Below are 18,711 nucleotides of genomic sequence, written 5' to 3' on the forward strand. Positions count from 1 at the left end.
ATACACTTTTCTCAAAGGCCCTGCCACACCTTCAGGACAGAAGCAAGAATTGGCATGGTCTGGGCAAGGCCTTACACCAACAAAGCAAAACACAAAACCTTCTGCCCAAAACCCTCTCTTAAAAGACCAAGGTGGCTCTCATGGGGAAAAGCAGACAGCAACCTTCAAAGGAGAACATGAGTTCAGAGAAGAAAGGGAGAGGAAGGAGAAATTGCATTCTTATGTGATTAAACTGCAATACCACATCCTGCAGAGGACAGCTGACAGCGCTGACAGAAAACTGGAGGAAGATTAAAGGGAAAACTAATTGTCTTGTCCGTCTCCAGTTAAATGAAGCAGAACAATCTTGGGCATCCTCTGTGGGAGAGACATCCTCTGTGGGAGAAAAAGGCACCATTGTACATATTTCAGATTTCTGTTTGTACCTGAATGAATTCCCCAAGTACCAGCAAACAGCAAAGCCTCTCAAGCAGCCCTAACAGGCTATTATTGAGCACTCGAAGGATCCTGTTGATAAATTAATTTCTTTTTCATTGCGCTTTCAACACCTCATCCTCTTTTTTTGCCTCTCCAAAATTGCAAAGTCAGTTTCTAATGTGAAATTAAAAGGCCACCTATCATTTATTGCTACACTTGTACGTATTTCCTTCTGAAATACGGTTTGCACCTCCCTGAAGGCAGCGGGATAAGGTGATCATTGTGATACTCGCTGAAAACTCAGTGTTCCTCGGTAGTTTTGAAAACACACTAAAACACGTTTTCCCTTAGCATTTTAAATGAAGTGATTTGTCCTGATCATTTCCGAAATTGCTCGCAAACTCACCCCAAAGCGAAACTGTTTGTCCCACGTTTGTGTCTCTCTCAAGGAACAGAGAGGGGGTCAGAACACCGGGGGACATGGCACAAGCGAGACACGCACGGACAACCCGTGGACACTGCGGGAGCTGATCCCTGCAGGAACTCCAGCCGGACCGGGACACACCTGAGCCCAGCCCTTATCTTTCCACAAGGAACTTCACCCTTCTCCCGGGGGAAAGCCGGGAGCGCGCCCGGCTTCCCTCCCACACGAACCGCCCCCACGGCAGGCGGCGGGCTCCACTGCTGATTGGTCAGCGCGGCGGGCTCGCGCCGGGATGGGGGACACTTATTGGTCGACGCGGCGGGCTCGCGCCGGAAGGGGGGACGCTGAATGGTCAGTGCAGCGGGCTCGCGCGAGAGCGAGGGACGCTGATTGGCCGCGGACGCGGGGTACCTATGGCGGGCATGGCGGGGTACGTGAGGCTCGGGACCGCCGCCAGCGCGCCCCTCATGGGGCTGGGAACATGGAAGGTGAGGCGGGCACCGCGCTGCGGGACGGGGGAGCGCCTGAGAATCCCTCACCGAGGCCTGCCCTGCCCTTTGTCCCTTTAGTCCCCCCCAGGTAAGGTGGCAGCTGCGGTGATGGCTGCCATCGATGCCGGGTACCGCCACTTCGACTGTGCCTACGTGTACCAGAATGAGAAGGAAGTTGGGGAAGGGATCCAGCAGAAAATCAAGGAAGGTGCTGTGAAGCGAGAGGACCTCTTCGTGGTCAGTAAGGTATGGATCAGATGGCCGTGGATTATGGACATACTGGTTTTATCGGTGGTGTTTTTACAGTAGGAACAGCTGACATTTAACATCATTAAATGCCGTAGCACTGGAGAAGTTTGTAATGTAAATGAGTTAATTGCTGGTATTTTCTTGCTTCCTGCGCTGCCACACAGCCAGAGCTCAGTGTGTGCGAAGAGCACTAGGCTGGCCTCGTTCCATCCCATTCAGCATTCCTGTGCAGGGGAGCACCCCAGAGCTTTAACCCAGGAATTCTCAGTCTGAGAAGTCTGAGAAAGCCCTGGTTTGTGTCTCCAGCTGTGGTGCACCTTCCATGAGAAGCCTCTGGTGAAGGGAGCCTGCCAGAAGACTCTTGCCGACCTGAAGCTGGATTACCTGGATCTCTACCTTGTCCACTGGCCTTTTGGCTTCAAGGTACGGTAGTGGCAATGCCTGTGACTTTGTTTCTTGTGGCTGGTTTAACAGCCCAACAATTGTTCTGGCTGACAATTCCATGCCTGTTATCTGTGCCAGCACTGCTCTGGTGCTCAGCTTGACCCTGGCCATGTGACTCGGGCTCTTGGTCTCTGCCCTAGAGGCAATTGTTTGATCCTTGGAATGGTGGCCTGAAAACTAGAGAAACTAGAGGCAGCTCTCCCAGCTCCAAGCATAAGAGACAGGCTGCTTTACTTTTATCCTGCAAATCCAGTGTGTATTCATCTCAGATTCACCTCTTGTGGGAAGGAGGGTTGCTTTTTGCTGCTTTTCTGCGATTTTCCTTTTTGTGCTACAGAATCAGAGAGCAAAAGAAAGCAGATCTGTTTTCCATTTCAATCACCAAGTCCTTAGTGCAGTACAGATTGAGCTGACCTTGCTTGTAGGAGCCTTAGCATTGTTCCACTGAGACAGGAATTAAAAAGGTGAAACCTCTGTTAGAGAGTTTATGCCCCCCAAGATCAGTGAAGGAGTTGATGTCTCAGTTTGAATATTTCTAGTCACAGCCTTTCTATCCCCTCGCAGTCTGATCCCTCCCTATTCTATCTGTTGCCTTTGAGATGCTCATCTTTTTTTCATGCTTTATTTTAACTTTATAATAACAGAGCCATGAAAATGAAACTGTCTCATGATGACAGCAGCAAACAGCTGCTAAACACAGTTCAGTCTTGGCATTTTTTCATAACTTGTACACAAAGGCTCTTCTAACTTTCCTTGTGTTGGTGGCTTTACACTGAGCATTGTCATGGAAGAGCTGGCAGTGCACACAAAACCTCTTTTCAGTAGATCTGGTGTTGTGTAGACCAAAGTATTGATGCCCCCCCTGGAAAAAGGACAAAGCAGTTCTTGCTAAGTGGGAACTGAAGAACAGCACCTGAAGGGAGCACATGTGAGGCTGGAGGCTGCAGCTCTGACTGCTTTGTTTCCCTGTAGGGAACAAAGGAAACATTGCTTCCAGGGGTCCAGCAGAAAAACCTGTTCCTACAGGGAATGGTCACTGGCAAAAATGCTTTAAATTCCTTCCACTTCTCAGGAAGGAATGACTGAATGTAGACAAGAATTAGTGCTCTTGCACTAGAAGTTTAAGGTGCTGTGGTTGTGAGCACTTTAGTGGACTCAACAAGAGATTTTCAAGCAATTTCTCTCTCACTGACAGGCAGGAGAGGATCTGTTCCCTGTAGATGACAAAGGCATGGCCATCCCCAGCAATACAGATATTCTACAGACGTGGGAGGTGAGTTCATCCTGAGTGGGAGAGTCACATCTTCTGTCCTCAGCAGTGGTGTTGCCTTCAGCAGTTGCAGAATGTTCATCTGTGTTGATCCATTTTCATTCCCAGTTAGCTGGAAAGAATTTGCAGAAGCACACGACAGCTTTTAAAAGTGTGCTCCCCATGAAGAAGAACAGAGCATGTCAGGAAGAATGTGTTCAGTCACTTCTTAGCCACTGCATGCTGACTGTGCTCCTCTTTCTGCCAGGCCATGGAAGAGCTGGTGGATGCTGGTCTGGTAAAAGCCATTGGAATCTCCAATTTTAACCGTGAGCAGATTGAAAGAATCTTGAACAAGCCAGGACTGAAGCACAAGCCTGCAAATAACCAAGTAAGCTGCAAAGTGACTGCAGAGAAATAACTTCTCAGGGATTATAAAGTTCTGATTACAGTTGAATGAGGAGGTGGAAAAAGAGAGAACAAAGTAGATACAGCATGTAGTTTAAATCCCTCTCTCTGGATATTTCTTCATACAAGCAGAACCAGAATATTTCCTTTTTGTCTCATCTTGTTGAACCACTAACTTTGGAGTATTTTACTAGGAACCATTCTCTCTAGAGGCATGAAGAATCCAGATGTGAGCAATTGTTCTGACATAATGATTGACTCCTACAAAGCTTCTCAGAACAAAAATCCAAAAAGCACATTAAGACTCGGTATAAAATTTGGTGCCCTACAGAACTATAGTCTTGTATTGTCACACAGGCCACCTGCAGGGTTGGGTGAAGGCAATCTCTAATTAGGAAATTAGGATTCAGAAAAATCTCTGGAGCAAGGGAAAACTACAGTAGTTTTACAGCTCTCACTCTCTGCTTCTGTGTTGGCAGATTGAGTGTCATCCATACCTGTCCCAGGAGAAGCTGATTGACTACTGCCACTCCAAAGGGATCACTGTGACAGCCTACTGTCCCCTTGGACGTCCTGATGGGTAATTTCCAAGTGGGTTTGTGTGATTTAAGTCTGAAGCATTCAGACTAATTGAGTAATGGTGCAGGTGTATATATATTTTCCTTTTTTTTTTTTTAATTAATTAATTAATGGGGCTAGATGGAATCTTTCTGAAGTGATTCTTTGTTGTTTCATCCTTTTCTCCCTCGATTTTGTCTAGTTCTAAACCAGAGGCACCTTCTCTTCTGGATGACCCCAAGATCAAGGAGATTGCAGCCAAGCACAACAAAACCCCAGCACAGGTGAGTAAGTACCAGACAGTGGATACCCCTTCCTGTAACAAAGCAATTTAGGAAACTCTGTCTGAAGAGAGGGCTGTGTGTTACCTGTGGTGTTACCTGTGAGCAATCCTGCTTTTTTCTCTTGTTAACAAGCAATGCAGGCTGTCCATTCTGTGGCCTACAAGACAAGCTACTACTGACTCTGGCCATCAGTCAAGAAAATATTCTTGACTCATCTTCAGTTGTCACTTCCCCTCTCAAGTCCTCTTGCAGAGAATGTAAGCCTTGTACATACTGCAAAACTTCTGAGTGCTATGAAAAGGAGTTGACTAGCCCAAAACCAGAATGGAAAGAAGACCTTCCATGGGAGCTTCCATCACTCTCCTCTTTGCTCTCCAGGCAGTGCAACCTGGACTGCAGGGACAGGGATGATTTGAAATGCAGCTTGCACAAGTGGCTATAGCTTAGGGAAAACAGCTGTTGGAACAGGAAGAAGGCTTCAGTTGTTTGTTCTTGCAGGTTCTCCTTCGCTTCCAGATCCAGAGAAATGTGATTGTGATTCCCAAATCTGTCACCCCCCAGCGCATTGTGGAGAACTTCCAGGTGAGGGATTGGGATTGAGCTGCTGCCCCTCAGGGATGGCTGGGCAGTGATCCTTTATCACCCTTGCCATGGCCTCCTGCAGCAAGACGACTGGGCTCTTTCTGTCTGTCTGGAAGGCAGGGCTACAGTGAAAACTGCAGTGAAGAGCAGAGCTCTTGCAAACACTATTCTGATAACCTTATCAGGCACTTTATGTGGTGCCTCCTTCTATTTCTTTCCTCTGCCAGTGGAGTCTGGAAAATCCAAAGATATCTCTTTTCCTTTCCATGTTTCATGAATCTATCTTGTAATCAGCATCCTTTCTGATATGAAGTTGTTCTTTCATCCTGTGAATCTTAATTCTGATTTGATTTGTTTAAAGAAGTTAAATCCAGCTGTTTTTCTCTTTTTAGGTGTTTGACTTTGAACTGACTAAAGAGGAGATGGCAACTCTTCTTAGCTTAAACAGGAACTGGAGAATCTGTGAAATGGTCACGTAAGTGGCAGTTTGTGTCCTTCAAACTCTTACATTTTCAATGATCTTTATTCTGATCTCACAGGGACTGCTATAGCTGTTCAAATTAGGTATATTTTGAAATCTGATATAATTTTGGGGATGAAGCATCTGTTGTTGTACTTCCACTTTATTGACTGAAAGGCAAGGGTAAGTTGTGCTGTGTATTCATTGTAAACCCATTCTCCAGGGAACTTTATATGCCTGGAATTTAAAAATGAGGGTTTTAGTTGATAACTTTGGCTGTGTCCATATGGGATAAATGAGCATTAGGCTGTTTTAAATTTTGGGTAATTTTTTTCTGTGGGGTATTAGAAATTGATGTCAGCCCTTACACAGGTGGTTGTGGGGATGGATAACCATCTGTTGTGCAGTACAAAGCACAGCTGCTTGCAAATATGCACCTTGGAAGCCAAAACAGGAAGTCTTGGCTGCAAGGCCACAGAAAGTGCTGCTGCCTCTGTGTGAATTTTATCTGTATCTAGAAAGAGTTAACTCTGAACTTGGTCCCACCACTGTTCAATGCCTGAATAACAGAAAGGCTGGAACTTGGTCCTGTAGCTGTTTCTATATTATCAAATCTCTTAATTATTTTAGCCTTGAGTAATCTTCCCTCTTTGATTTCCTCCAGGTGCAAAAATCACAAGGCGTACCCTTTCAATGCAGAATATTGAAGATGGGTTTTTTCCTGCCCTTTCTCAGGCCTCCAGGGTCTAATGAGTTTCTACCATTGCCTCAAACTGTGCACTATGTAGCTTACACACTGTATCCTTCTTGCCAGCAAAGGCAAGATTATTGTGTTCAGTGACTTTGGGTTTTTTATTTTGGTGGAAGGAAATTGTACAATTGTTCTGAAGAACAAAATGTGGGCTGTGATAATTCTCATGACACAAGTGTTTCTGCAGGGCTGAAATAGCAAAGGGGAAAACAGAAGAGGGAATGAGCAACTGATTTTATCTACTGTCTTACATCAGCACCATTTAAGGCTGCAGGGTTAAGGATATGTAAGTGCAGGAGAAAAACGCATCCTGAATAATCACATAATCACTGCCTGAAGGTAAAAGTCAAAATTAACTTCTAGAGTACAGCCCAAAGCTTTCTGGGAAAGAAAAATAAATGAGAGAAGTGTCCAGATGAATACAAACTCATACTGGGCCTTATTTCAGTCACTTTTTTTATAGGCTGAAACTGGAAAGAGATTGATGTTCAATTTCATTCTTGACCAAAATAAAAATATTTGGATTACTGCTGGTTTGGAAGTTCTATTCTAATGCTAAAATTAACAAACCAAGAAATTTGCATGAACAATGTAATTGGAAAATAATTAATATAATTGGATAAAATCAGATATAAAATGTAATTGGAAATAATCATCCCTGATCAATTTTAAATGATGTCACAAGAGCATTGAGATCTTGTGATCAACAAGCAACAGGAGACCAACACCTGACCTGCTGAAAACTCTGCCTGAGTATCACTGTGGACTGGTTTAATTGGTGGCCAGTGCTGGTATCTGGCTATTGAAAGCCCAGAGTACCAGAGACTGGGGGGGAAGAGGGGAGATAAGCAGTGTTCAGCAGGTGGCTGGTACAGCATAGAGGGTGCATGGTGGAACTAGAATATGTTAATACTGAGCTGCTGCCCAGGGCCTGACACTGGAGTCTATTATATAATATTATATTCTCTTCAGGATGTGCTGATTCACTGGGACAGGTCTCACTAACCATGTGAATAAGTAAAGGCTTCCCTTGCCAAAGTCTCTCCTGTTGGAGTCAGAGGCACAGAGTGTGTGCCCTTATCTGTGATACCTGGCTCTGACATCCAAGAAAGCACTGAATTTCATATAACACCATGAAAACAACTGTTAAATGGAAAAACTAGGGGTGTGAGTGTGTAAGAGTTTTCTTAAGTCACTGGGTAAAAAAGTTAAAGGTTTAAAGTAGTTAGAAAACAAAAGACAAGATGGAGGATTTAGGGTGCTGTCTTTTCTTCCTTCTTCCAGAGGTTTTTGGGTAGTAATGAGGGATTGAATAGAAAATGCCACAGTGCAGCTCACAGGTGTTGGGTCATTGGGTCACTAAGAAAAATAATTAACTTGGCATTTGTTAATTGGGTAAATGGACATATAAAAAACCTTGGAGAAGATCTTTGTTGGCCATTTTGCACCTTTCTATCTTAGTGCATGTAGCTCCTTGTGCCTTGTATATATGTAATATAGATTAGAGAAGAATAAACAACCAAGTCTGAAGAGAAAACTGCCTCTCTCTCATCAAACTCAGTCCAAGGGGGGAAAAGAACTCAGCCACAAGTGTCCCATCATCTCCCTCCTGGTGGAGGTGCAGGTGAGCCTGGCTGGGCAGTGCTAGGATAGCTGGGAGGTGCTGTGACAGTGTGGCAGCTCGGGTGTCCGTGTGTCCATGTGTGCCTGGGGCTGGCAGAACATCTGCTGCACTCTGATCCATAACTCCCACATCAGACCAAGCTGTGAGCTCTGAGAAATGCATGTGAAGGTTGAGCTGTGTCTTGAGTAGCAGAGTGGTCAGGAGACTTCCTTGAGGACTAACAAAAACCAGCATTTGTGAAGGTTACTAGCATTAGTGCCCAATGCTGACTGACTTAGCTGTACTATTGTTTAACTCTGTATGCAGCGGGTAAATACACTTAGACAAGCTTGAGCTGCTTGCATTGTACAATTGCAATGTGAATTGGGTTGTGGGTGTGAGTGCATGGATGAAAGGTTCTTGACAGATGGCAGAAAGGCTGAGAGACTGAATGTCATAGGAGCATCAAGAGCTTGCCATGACTAGGAGTTAAAATAACTGGATATAATGAACCATGACTGACCCGTTGGTGCAGACAAGAGCTGTGGGAGGAGTCTTGGTACACAGCATGTGAAAGTGCCAGGAGTGTAACTGGAAGTGCTGGAGAGCTCTGTGGTAAAAGTGGGGACTGCTCTGGCTGCCAGGCTGTGCTGACATCCATCTAGCTTTACAAGCCCTCAGTAAAACAGACTGTGAGGAAACATGACTACACCCATGCAGATACCCAAAATGATGAGGACACGAGGTGTAAGAGCATGTGTTAGTGCTGAGCCACTGCCCAGAGCCTGACAGGTCAGAGTTGAGTGCTTTATTTCCCCCAGGTGAGGCCACACTGACTCACTGCAGTACTTTATGAGGGATCTCTAATCCCTCATAATAATGAGGGATCACTAATACACATTGTGAATATTTCCAGGTATGGTTCTCCTGTTGCTTTATCATCCAGAGCTCATACCAAGACTCCTTCAGTGCATGTCACGTTCTCTCTGCCAGGCTTTTCCTTCACTGATGCACTTGGTGAATCCAGTTTAGCACTATCCCCTTGTCTGGTGTTCCCTTACCCCCTGACAGATGCAAACAGAGCTTGGCCTTTGTAGGTGATTAAAAAGAAAGAAGATTTTGTTCTCAAATGAGGTGTGAACAAAACTTGTGCTTTTGGTTATGACCAAATGGACCTCAGACACATTACAGCAAATGCAAACCTTCTGCCCAAAATCCTTTCCAAAAGACAGAGACATCTCTAAGTTAATAAACCATTGGGGAAAAACCCCCAGACTAGGATGGCAGCAGGCCTCTCATGGTTGGCTTTAAAACTGTACTCTTAATATCACAATCTTTGCACTGATTTCACTGTCCCTCAAGCCAAACCCCAAGAGTCTGAGCATGCTCAGAGCAGATTTAAAGAGGAGGAATCCAGCAGGGGGAAAAAAAAGTAAAATGCAAACAATACATTACATAACTATTTTGTGATGTTAACTGAAACATCACATCCTGCTGGGGATGGCTGATGGTGCTGACAAAAAACAGGATTACAGAGACAAACTATTGTCTACTCTCAGGTAAGCAGGGCAAGAAAAGAGCTACAAAAAAAAGGCACACAGAGAAAAATGCACTATTATGTTGCCAGCTGATGCTGACACCTGAATAAATTCTCCAACCACCAGCACGCAGCAAAACTTCAACATAACACCTATTATTCTTCAGCAGCTTTCAAAAAACACTAAAAGAAGCGTCTCCCAACACTAAAAATAACATTTTTCTTTAAAATAACTGCTTTCTAATTTACCCCTTCAAAGGAGGTCACTTTTCCTCTCCCGTCCCAGAGAGATGAGGAGGGAACCCAGAGCCCACATTGCAGCTGAAATGACTCACACAGACGCAGCTCCAAGTGTGATGCAAGAAGAAGGAAGTTTATTTTGTTCTTTCAGTATTTAGATTTTTGACCACGACCAGGGATTGGATAGTCAGGTTAACACCTTCCCAGCCACACTGGTCGCGAGAGATGTCCATCAAAAGGCAAATCTTTAATGGAATGTATAAACATCTGTGTTTATAGTTACTTTCCTGGGAAAGTGGCTAGAAATTATGGAAACAATATGGAAAGGTCTGATTCTCAGGGCGACAGGGGGAGAAGCAGCGAGCCCGGTGTCCCCAGGGCCGCGGGGCTGTGGCTGTGACCGGGCGGGTCCCGGGCGGGTCCCGGGGAGCGGCGCTGCCTTTCTGGGAGGGCTGAATGCTCCGGGGAGACACTCCCGGCTGGAGCCATGGCCACCTGCCTGCAGCTCTCCAGCGGGGCCGGCATGCCCGCCCTGGGGCTGGGCACATGGAAGGTAAGGGGCACAGCGGGCTGGCTCCGTGCCGTCTCCTCCGGAAGGGTCCGGAGCGCTCGGGGGCGGGCAGGGAGCGGGGACAGCTCGGCTCGGTCCCGGGATGCGGGCAGAGCCCCGGCGATGCTCTGGAAGCCGCTTTCGCTCTCCCATCCCTGCCGCATCCCTGGATGCGCGGATCCCACCCAGCCCCTGCTGTCCCTGTCCCTTCCCGTGCCCCTGCACTGGAGCACATCCCTGCTGAGGAACAAGCAGTACCAGGTACCCCGGGAGCCGTCTGCTAACCAGGTATGGCTTCAGAAGACAATTCATGCGTTTCGAGCAAGTTCTGACAAAGAGGTTTGCACCGTTGTTACGATGACTGCAAAACCGCTGATTCATACAATGCCTAGAAACAAACATTGCTGGATTTGTGCGGACAAGATACGCCAACATTTCTTTGTGCACGGCTCTTACACGCCCTTTCAGGGTGTAAATACACACGGAACTGCACACCTCCTCTGTCTCTGAAGGAAGCAGCTGACATGAAGCTCAAATTACAGGTGGGATGTGCCCTAACATGAGCACAGTGTAACACTCCAAAGAGATGTGGATGAGTAAGGTGTAGACCACTGCCCTCCCCATAAGAACTAAAATTCTTCTAGCTGGGCCATTTGTTTCTCAGACACAGCACTGGGAAGCAAGAACTGTTGAGCAAGAGGCACTGCAGAGCTCCTTGGCACGAAATTTGGTTCCCCCTGGTCCATCTCTGGCAGTATTGAGGGCTCTGCTCTACCTGGCTGTTGGCTGAGCCAGCTTTGGACTGGGGCAATGGATAAATACCTGGAGGCTGGATTCAAACCCAGCAGCCTGCATTCGTAAGATGAAGAGAGCTTTACGAACACAGCATGGAAAAACTCTACTTAAAACTGTGTTTCTTTAGTTGCTAGATAAGTAGGAAATCTGTAGGCTTTGGGGTCTTAAGCTTCTTTTTCCAGTCTGCAGCTGGGCAAGTAAAAGCTGCGGTGATGGCTGCCATCGATGCCGGGTACCGCCACTTCGACTGTGCCTACGTGTACCAGAATGAGAATGAAATTGGGGAAGGGATCCAGCAGAAAATCAAGGAAGGTGTTGTGAAAAGAGAAGACCTCTTTGTTGTCAGCAAGGTATGGTGACCTGGGATCCAGGAGAATTTGTGGCAACATATGCACAGAGGGAAATTCAGAGCAGTGGGGAAAGGCTGTGTGCTATAGTGTGAAATTATTAGGAGAATAGTTCAGACCCATACTGGTGAAAACTTCTTTTTGTCTCTCTATTTTGTAGAGCATTATCTAAGATGTGTTCTACATTCTTCATTTTCATGGGACTGTTCAAATTATGTGTTAAGCAGAAATGGCCCCAGAAAGTGTGCTAGCTTTTTTTTTCCTTCTTCAGGAAAGAGCTGAAACTCAGGAGGTCACAGTCTTCCTTGTTTTTCTCTCTAGCTGTGGTCCACTTTTCATGAGAAGCCTCTGGTAAAGAAAGCCTGCCAGAAGACTCTTGCTGACCTGAAATTGGATTACCTGGATCTCTACCTCATGCACTGGCCTCTGGGGTTCAAGGTACAGTAACAGCAGGTGTCATTCCTGGCAGAGCTCCTCAGAAGTGCCAGGAGCACTTGCAGCACCACTGCTGCTCCAGAAAGAGCCCGTGCCTGTTGTGCCAGCACTGCCCCAGTGCTGCCCATCCCGCTCTGCCCCTGATCTCTGCCCCGACAGCGCTGCCTGCACAGCGTCCTCTGCCCTCCTGATAACGGGCAGGCAGAGCCAGCACTGAGGTCAGGCCCCTGGCTGCAAGACTGGCTCATGCTGCTTAACTTTGGCCTAAATCATCCTTTCCTGCTTTGAGGGAAGGAAGGCTGTACATTGCTGCCTGACAGAAATTCTTTCCTCTGTGTGTTACAGAAGCACAGAACAAGAACGTGTTTCTGTCTTCTATTTCCTTCTTTAATCACTGAGTCCTTAAAACACTACAGATTGAGCTGAGCTCTGCTGTAGGAGTCTTAAAGTTGTTCCACAGACCTTGGATTTCAAAAGGTGAGACTTTCTGACATCCATGTCAGAAGTACATGAAATACATCTCATCCTTCATGTACCTCAAAGGAGCTGATGTCTCAGTCTGTGTCTAGTCTTGGCTTTTTCCTTCTGCTGCAGACAGGTTAAGACCTCCATCCTATATATGTGGCTTTCGAGCTTGTCAGCTGTTTGTCACACTTGCAAAGCTGTCATGGTTAGTTTTATGTGAACAAAGAGCTTGAGTGAAAGTGCCATAATACTCTGACATCTGCACATTGGATGTGGAGGTTTGTTCCTGAGTTTGTACATCTGGGGTGTTCTGACTTGCCTCCAGCTTATACAGAGGCTCCCCTCACAGGACACCTGTGTGTTCACATAATATCTTCTTCAGCAGATGTGGCTCAGCCTAAACCTGACTTAAATGTTCCTGGAACTTTAACAAGTCCTTCAAAAAAAACCAAAAAAAAAAAACCCAATTCGGTCTTAAAGGAATAATAGAGGAGTACAGGAAGCTTGTTTGTTCCACAAGTGTGACTTGTTTATTTGTACATGTTCTAGTGAGTCATTGCTGGATCCAGGACATACACCTGACATCTGATTCCAGATCATTCCTACTAGGAATGATTACTGGCAAAATTGCCAGGAACAATGTAAACAAATATTAGTATTTTCTGTACTAGTAGCTAAAGCCATCATGGTCTTCAGTTGTCTTGGTATTACCCTGCCAATAAAAAGAGTGTTTTTATAATTTTTATTTTTTTTTTCACTGTCAGGCAGGAGAGGAGCTGTTTCCTGCAGATGACAAAGGCATGGCTATTCCAAGCAACACAGATTTTCTAGATACATGGGAGGTAAGTTCAGCCAGGGTAGGAAAGTCATGCTTTCTGTTGCTGGCAGTCTTTTCCATGCTTTCATTACCTTCAGTAGCCACAAAGTTCTTACGTATTTATTGCACCATATACAAAATAGTTTTTCAAAACATGTTCGGTCAAGCTGATAATTTTTAGTGAAGCTGCAAGCCAGACTGCCTGGCCATACCAGAAACAGAACTGTCCTCATTCTGTTCTGAAAGTGCTCAAATACACTCTGCTGAAGTAAATTAGGTTGTGATCATTCTGGCTTAAGAACACATCACTGATTATCCTTATTTCCCATGTGAAAATAACTGAATTTCTGACATCTCAAGAAAGGAGCCCTTGGGTTTGGGTGAGATGGAAGACAGGGCATAAATACACCAGTGTGCACTTTTCCTCAGGAGACAATCTTTGCGGCTCCAAACATTTGTCTTTCCTTGCCCATGAAGGGAAATGAAGCCACACAAATGAAGGAATAATTCTTCCAGGGCCTATCTTGTATACTGATGCTGACTGTGCTCCTCTTTCTGCCAGGCCATGGAAGAACTGGTGGACTGTGGATTGGTAAAAGCCATTGGTGTCTCCAACTTCAACCATGAGCAGATTGAAAGAATCTTGAACAAGCCAGGACTAAAGCACAAACCTGCAAATGTCCAGGTGAGCTGCAAAATGACTGCAGGGGACTGGTTTTGTGGGATTATAAAGATCCAATTACAATTGCATGAGGAGATGCAAAAAGGAAATATAAAGCAGACACAGCACAATTATGCCCTGTGATTATTTCTGAGTACACACAAGGATGTTGTAGATCTGTGTCCTGATAGGGAATGAAGTTGTGGTACACAAATTACCACAAGAACTCTAAAATACTTGTCCTGTTATTAGTAATGGCATCAATCTGTTACTAATAGCAGATGATTGTTCACACAAGATGTGTTTTATCTCATCCAGGAATCCACAATTCAGTCACCCAGTTGGAAAGGGAGGTCAGTTTTAACTATTATACAGAATTAGAACATTTACTGACACACTGGTGGCTTCCTGGTATCTACTCTGATTTATGTAAAATAGGAAATAAGGTGTTTTTATACACACATATTTAAAAAATAAATCACCTAATCTTTGCATACAGCAGCCACTGCCCCTTTGCATGCAGGAGCTGCAGGAGTTTATCCCTTCAAGGGCCCTTGGACAGACTCAGACATCTCTTACAGTTCTGAATTCAGTACTTCTTGCATATTCACCAAGAGTACTAAATTCCCTCAGTCTCCAGAGCCTGCCAGTCCTTCCTCTGAAAGTAGTTACAAAAAAAGAGCATGCTGAAATGAAAAAAAAAATGCACATTTGTCCAAAACTATAGCACATGAGAAAGGAGCACCAATTGATGAGAAAGAGAGATTTTATGTCTACAACAGACAGGGGGGGAGAACAGAGCAGATGCAGCATGTTCTTCTCATCCCACTCCACATTACTGCTGAATATGTGAGGCATTGGGGTTTTCAATATTTGCTAAGAAATACTGATTAGAAATACTAATACTATTATAATTAGTATTAGAATTACTAATACTGCTTAGAAATCTGAGAAGGACCTCAGAACATGCCAAAGAACCCAGAGGTGAGCCTTATGGAATGCTTTTCGCCCAGAGCAAAGACCCAGAGGTACAAGGAGTCTCACTGTAGAAGCAGGTGCTGTAGAAAACTACAACTGAAAGATGCTTTGCAAAGACTGGCACATGAGGACAAATTCCAGCCTTTAATTGCACTGGGAGATAATCCCTGCAGTGAGTTACAGCTGCATTCTACCCACCTCTGTACCCTTCTGCTGGCAGATCGAATGCAATCCATACCTTACCCAGGAGAAGCTGGTGAACTATTGCCAATCCCAAGGGATTGCTGTGACAGCCTACAGCCCCCTTGGCTCTCCTGACAGACCATGGTAAGATTGCTCTGCAATTTGTGAGGGAGCTGGCATGGATAATGCTTGGAGCACTGAGACAGTCAATGTACTGTTAGCCACTGATGTCAAAACAGATTTCTGCTGTTGTGTCTCCTGTGTGCAGGGCTAAGCCAGAGGATCCTTCCCTTCTGGATGACCCCAAGATCAAAGAGATTGCAGCCAAGCACAACAAATCCACAGCCCAGGTACGTGGATGCCAGACTGTGGGTACCCCTTCCTGTGACACAGGACAGCCAGTGACAGTGTGGAGGACAGGCTGGCTCTTTGTTCCCAGTCAGCTCTGGTGAGAGGCAGCAGTGCAGGGCCTGTTTTCTGTGTGGCCTGCAATGCACACTCTCAAGTGTGCTCTGACTGTCATCATGAAACATTTTCTTGACCTGTCCTCAAATGCTGGAATGTTTCAGTCTTCATCTCAAGTCCTCCTGCAGAGAATGAAATCTTGATAGAAGTCTGGGTGAGCAGGAAGACTTGACTGGCCCAAAACTGAATGGGAAAGGAGGCCTTTAACAGAAGGCTCCACCACTTCCCTCTTTGCTCTTCAGGCCGGGCAACCAGGGCTGCAGGGACAGGAATGCTTGGAAACAGGGATAACATCTGTTGGAACAGTCTCTGCTTCCTCCAGAGCAAGAAGAAAGATTCAGTTGTCTGTTCTTGCAGGTTCTCCTTCGCTTCCAGATCCAGAGAAATGTGATTGTGATTCCCAAATCTGTCACCCCCCAGCGCATTGTGGAGAACTTCCAGGTGAGGGATTGGGATTGAGCTGCTGCCCCTCAGGGATGGCTTGGCTTCTCGCTGCACAGCAAGGGAAAAAATCCTTTATCATTCTTCCCAGCTTCTGCACAGGCAAGAACACCAGGCTTTTAGTCTGTTTACACACTCTACTAAGGGCCAAACTTAAGGTTACAGTTGGAGAGCAGGAATGAACCAAGCCTTTTTTCAGTATGCTGATAATTCTAGCAGTCACTTTACACAGTATCTTGTATTCTGCAGACTTGAGATGAATTACCAGATGGTTTTTCACTGGCACTTGAGTGCAGCAGCACACCATGAAAGGCTTATGTAGAGCAAGCAGTGTTAAGAAAACAGTTGTGGTGTTCACAGACCATGTTGCTCTATTCAGTGGTCTTTTCTAATTCAGTGGTCTTTGACTGCAACTGGTCACTGGGATTTCAAAAAGCCTAGACAGATTAAGTGAAATTTGGAAATCTTCTAGATGTGCCTTTGGAATAGGACAGAAAGATGCATCTCTCACAAGTGACAGATGCAAGAGTCTGCCAAGGATCCTGCAACAGCTGGCATGTGTTATTGCAACTTTGGATGAATTTTTCTATTCCCTCTGCCAATGCATTCTTGGTGAAACAGAGAGATGTCTTTTTCATGAAGCAGTCATGTTTTCTAACCAGCTGCCTTCCCTTGCAGACTTGTGGATTTTGCTTACAGACTCTGGTTTGTTCAAAGAGGTGGTTTTCTCTTTTTAGGTGTTTGACTTCAAATTGACTGAAGAGGAGATGGCAACTATTTTCAGCTTTAACAGAAACTGGAGAGTCTATACAATGAGCATGTAAGTGGTAGCACTCAGTATTTTTCTCCAAACCCATCAGTTATGAATATTATATACACAGAGGTTTTACATCTAAATACTGCCTAGAATGTCAAGAGCCTGAATGATGAAGTAATTGGGATGTTCCAAATGTACAAAAACACATACAATAGAGGAAAACAAATCTGGAATGAACTCATCCTTCAATTTCAGAGTTCAGATCCCACCTTAGTGGCTTCTTGAAGCTAAACTAGAAAGGAAAATTATGACTAAAATGAAGTTTTCTATTCCCTGCAGGGGCAAAACTCACAAGGACTACCCCTTCAATGCAGAATATTGAAGATATTAATATCCTGCCCTCATTCAGAGCTTGGTCTGATATTCTTCCTATCAATTTATCTGACTTTCTTATTGCTTTTCTCCTCCTGCAGCCAGTGAAGCCACAGCATATGTATTCAGTGATCATCTCTTGTTTTTTCTTTCTGAAAGATACAGTAAAATTGTTCCAAAAGAATAAAATGGGGGCTGTAATCATTTTCTGTCAAAATGTGGATGAAGTAATCCACGTTTAGTGAGGGAGAGACTTTGAACTACACATTCACCTTTTTAATTTATCTTGCTTCAACACAACAGGATAGTTGGAGTTATGAGAGACAGGAGGATAGTTGGCAGTTATGAGAGAAAAATCTGAGAAATGTGAACTAAAAGCCAGCAGTTTTATCACTCCAGAAGTAACTGAGAAAGCAGCTTTTCCTACCTAGGAAAATCTTGCCCTTAGGAAAAAAACCAAAGTCCATAAGCAGAAAACACACAGGGGTGTGGTCAGCAGTATTTTCAGCCAGGTTTTCTCCTGCGTGTGTGGATTTTCCCTGGGACAGGGCACATTTCCCATTCCCCTGCGGGCAGCAGAGGGCAGCCATCCCTCAGCCTGTCCCCATCCCTGATGTCACACAGCCCGGGGCTCTGGCTGCTGGCACCAGGAGCTCAGCCCCCAAAGTCCCAGCATCTCCTCTGGCCCTGTCAGCCTGGGGGCCAAATTCTGGCCGCAGTTAATGCCCCTCTAGCTCCATCCACCTCGCCCTCCAGCCCAGCCATCTGCCGCTGCCCTTGGCCCCACAGCCCCAGCTGAGAACAGAAGGTATTTGCTTTTGGGGCTGTGGCACATTTCTGCTCCCAACCCTTGGGCAGGTGACCAAACACAATCATGAAGTTGCACACTGGGTTTCAAGGCAGAAGAGCAAAACTCTTGTTCAAGAAAACCAGCACCTTCTTTGGTGCTTCTTTCCAAAATTTCCACTTCTAATTCATGCAAATACAATCCAAGAACGTTCACTTTGCAGCTTTCTAAAGGAAGCAGCCAATAAAACCTTCTGTAACCCCAAACTGAGGTGAGACTTAGCTCTGCTGAAATCAAATACAGATTTTTATTGAACAATAAAGGTACAATGTTACTATGATGCACAAATTTGGTGCACTGTCTTTTTAGTGAATACTTTCTCCAGCATGAGTTCCACAGTGCCCACCATGCCTTCAGGGGTTTCCTTGTTCAAACATAACTCATCCACCAGCTGCAGTCCTCCTGGAATTAAACCCTTTCAGCATGGATCTCCTTCAAAAAAGTGCACCTGTGTCTCCAGAAGTATTCTTGAGTGGCAGGACTGTGAGCTTAAATTCTGGCATGGGACAGGATGTTTGGTCACCACTGCCATCCCTTGATACTGTCTGCAATTTATGTTCTTTACATTCCACCCTGCATTTAATTGAGAGATATATTAAGATTTGTTTCACCCTTATTCAAACTCCATCTTTAACATAATCATCATCTTACTGCATATTCATTATAAACTCCACCCATTGCCCATGCAGACCTGTGCTGTTAACACCTCACCAGTGCAAACAAGGCATGAATCCCAAACCCACCCCTTCTCCCAGAGACAAAATTATCAGGATCAACACAGTAACAGTCAACATATTTTCCAACTGCTTCTAAAATGCTTTCCAAGCTGAACTCCCAGCTATCCTTGGCCAGAGCCACTAATCTGCTGATCTTTTGGCATGCACTAGCTAGTACAATGCAT

At 45.2% G+C, this 18,711-nt stretch overlaps 3 protein-coding genes across 7 annotated transcripts in view; 2 read left to right on the plus strand and 1 right to left on the minus strand.

Moving 5' to 3' along the window:
- BPGM (bisphosphoglycerate mutase) overlaps positions 1–1,140 on the minus strand; it is a 34,524-nt gene extending 33,384 nt beyond the window's left edge. Inside the window, exon 1 of one of the 3 annotated variants that reach the window (XM_086886054.1) lies at positions 824–1,140. The gene's annotated coding sequence lies outside the window, so the exon portion shown is untranslated. The remainder of the gene's footprint in view (positions 1–823) is intronic. The other 2 variants (XM_086886062.1, XM_086886060.1) reach the window with 2 other exon arrangements.
- On the plus strand, positions 1,137–6,844 carry LOC147653826 (aldo-keto reductase family 1 member B1-like). The gene is made up of 10 exons (XM_023925397.2): positions 1,137–1,329; positions 1,411–1,578; positions 1,888–2,004; positions 3,221–3,298; positions 3,543–3,665; positions 4,162–4,262; positions 4,443–4,524; positions 5,023–5,106; positions 5,499–5,581; positions 6,231–6,844. The coding sequence occupies exons 1-10, from the start codon at positions 1,255–1,257 to the stop codon at positions 6,271–6,273; spliced, it is 954 nt and encodes a 317-aa protein (XP_023781165.1). The 5' UTR covers positions 1,137–1,254; the 3' UTR covers positions 6,274–6,844.
- Positions 6,845–9,986: 3,142 nt separating this feature from the next.
- LOC111928163 (aldo-keto reductase family 1 member B10-like) lies at positions 9,987–17,152 on the plus strand. 3 transcript variants are annotated; one of them, XM_086886037.1, is made up of 10 exons: positions 9,987–10,250; positions 11,225–11,392; positions 11,711–11,827; positions 13,054–13,131; positions 13,669–13,791; positions 14,966–15,072; positions 15,197–15,278; positions 15,751–15,834; positions 16,572–16,654; positions 16,931–17,152. In XM_086886037.1, the coding sequence occupies exons 1-10, from the start codon at positions 10,185–10,187 to the stop codon at positions 16,971–16,973; spliced, it is 951 nt and encodes a 316-aa protein (XP_086742163.1). In that variant the 5' UTR covers positions 9,987–10,184; the 3' UTR covers positions 16,974–17,152. The 3 variants fall into 3 exon arrangements, with proteins under 3 accessions (XP_086742163.1, XP_086742162.1, XP_086742164.1); XM_086886036.1 differs by having other exon boundaries at positions 10,029–10,535; XM_086886038.1 differs by lacking the exons at positions 9,987–10,250; positions 11,225–11,392; positions 11,711–11,827 and adding an exon at positions 12,170–12,301.
- The last annotated feature ends 1,559 nt before the right edge of the window (positions 17,153–18,711 follow it).

This window comes from Cyanistes caeruleus, chromosome 4 (genome assembly GCF_971803275.1).
Source record: "Cyanistes caeruleus chromosome 4, bCyaCae1.hap1.1, whole genome shotgun sequence".
NCBI classification, from domain to species: Eukaryota; Metazoa; Chordata; class Aves; order Passeriformes; family Paridae; genus Cyanistes; species Cyanistes caeruleus.

What these genes read in the sequence shown, in the direction of transcription:
- LOC111928163 (XM_086886036.1), top strand. Translation starts at nt 10,185, where the DNA reads ATGGCCACCTGCCTGCAGCTCTCCAGCGGGGCCGGCATGCCCGCCCTG. An exon ending in GGGAGCCGTCTGCTAACCAG is followed by an intron (nt 10,536 to 11,224) that starts GTATGGCTTCAG and finishes TTCTTTTTCCAG; the next exon opens with TCTGCAGCTGGGCAAGTAAA. An exon ending in ACCTCTTTGTTGTCAGCAAG is followed by an intron (nt 11,393 to 11,710) that starts GTATGGTGACCT and finishes TTTTCTCTCTAG; the next exon opens with CTGTGGTCCACTTTTCATGA.
- LOC147653826 (XM_023925397.2), top strand. Translation starts at nt 1,255, where the DNA reads ATGGCGGGCATGGCGGGGTACGTGAGGCTCGGGACCGCCGCCAGCGCG. An exon ending in ACAAGCCTGCAAATAACCAA is followed by an intron (nt 3,666 to 4,161) that starts GTAAGCTGCAAA and finishes CTGTGTTGGCAG; the next exon opens with ATTGAGTGTCATCCATACCT. An exon ending in AGAATCTGTGAAATGGTCAC is followed by an intron (nt 5,582 to 6,230) that starts GTAAGTGGCAGT and finishes GATTTCCTCCAG; the next exon opens with GTGCAAAAATCACAAGGCGT.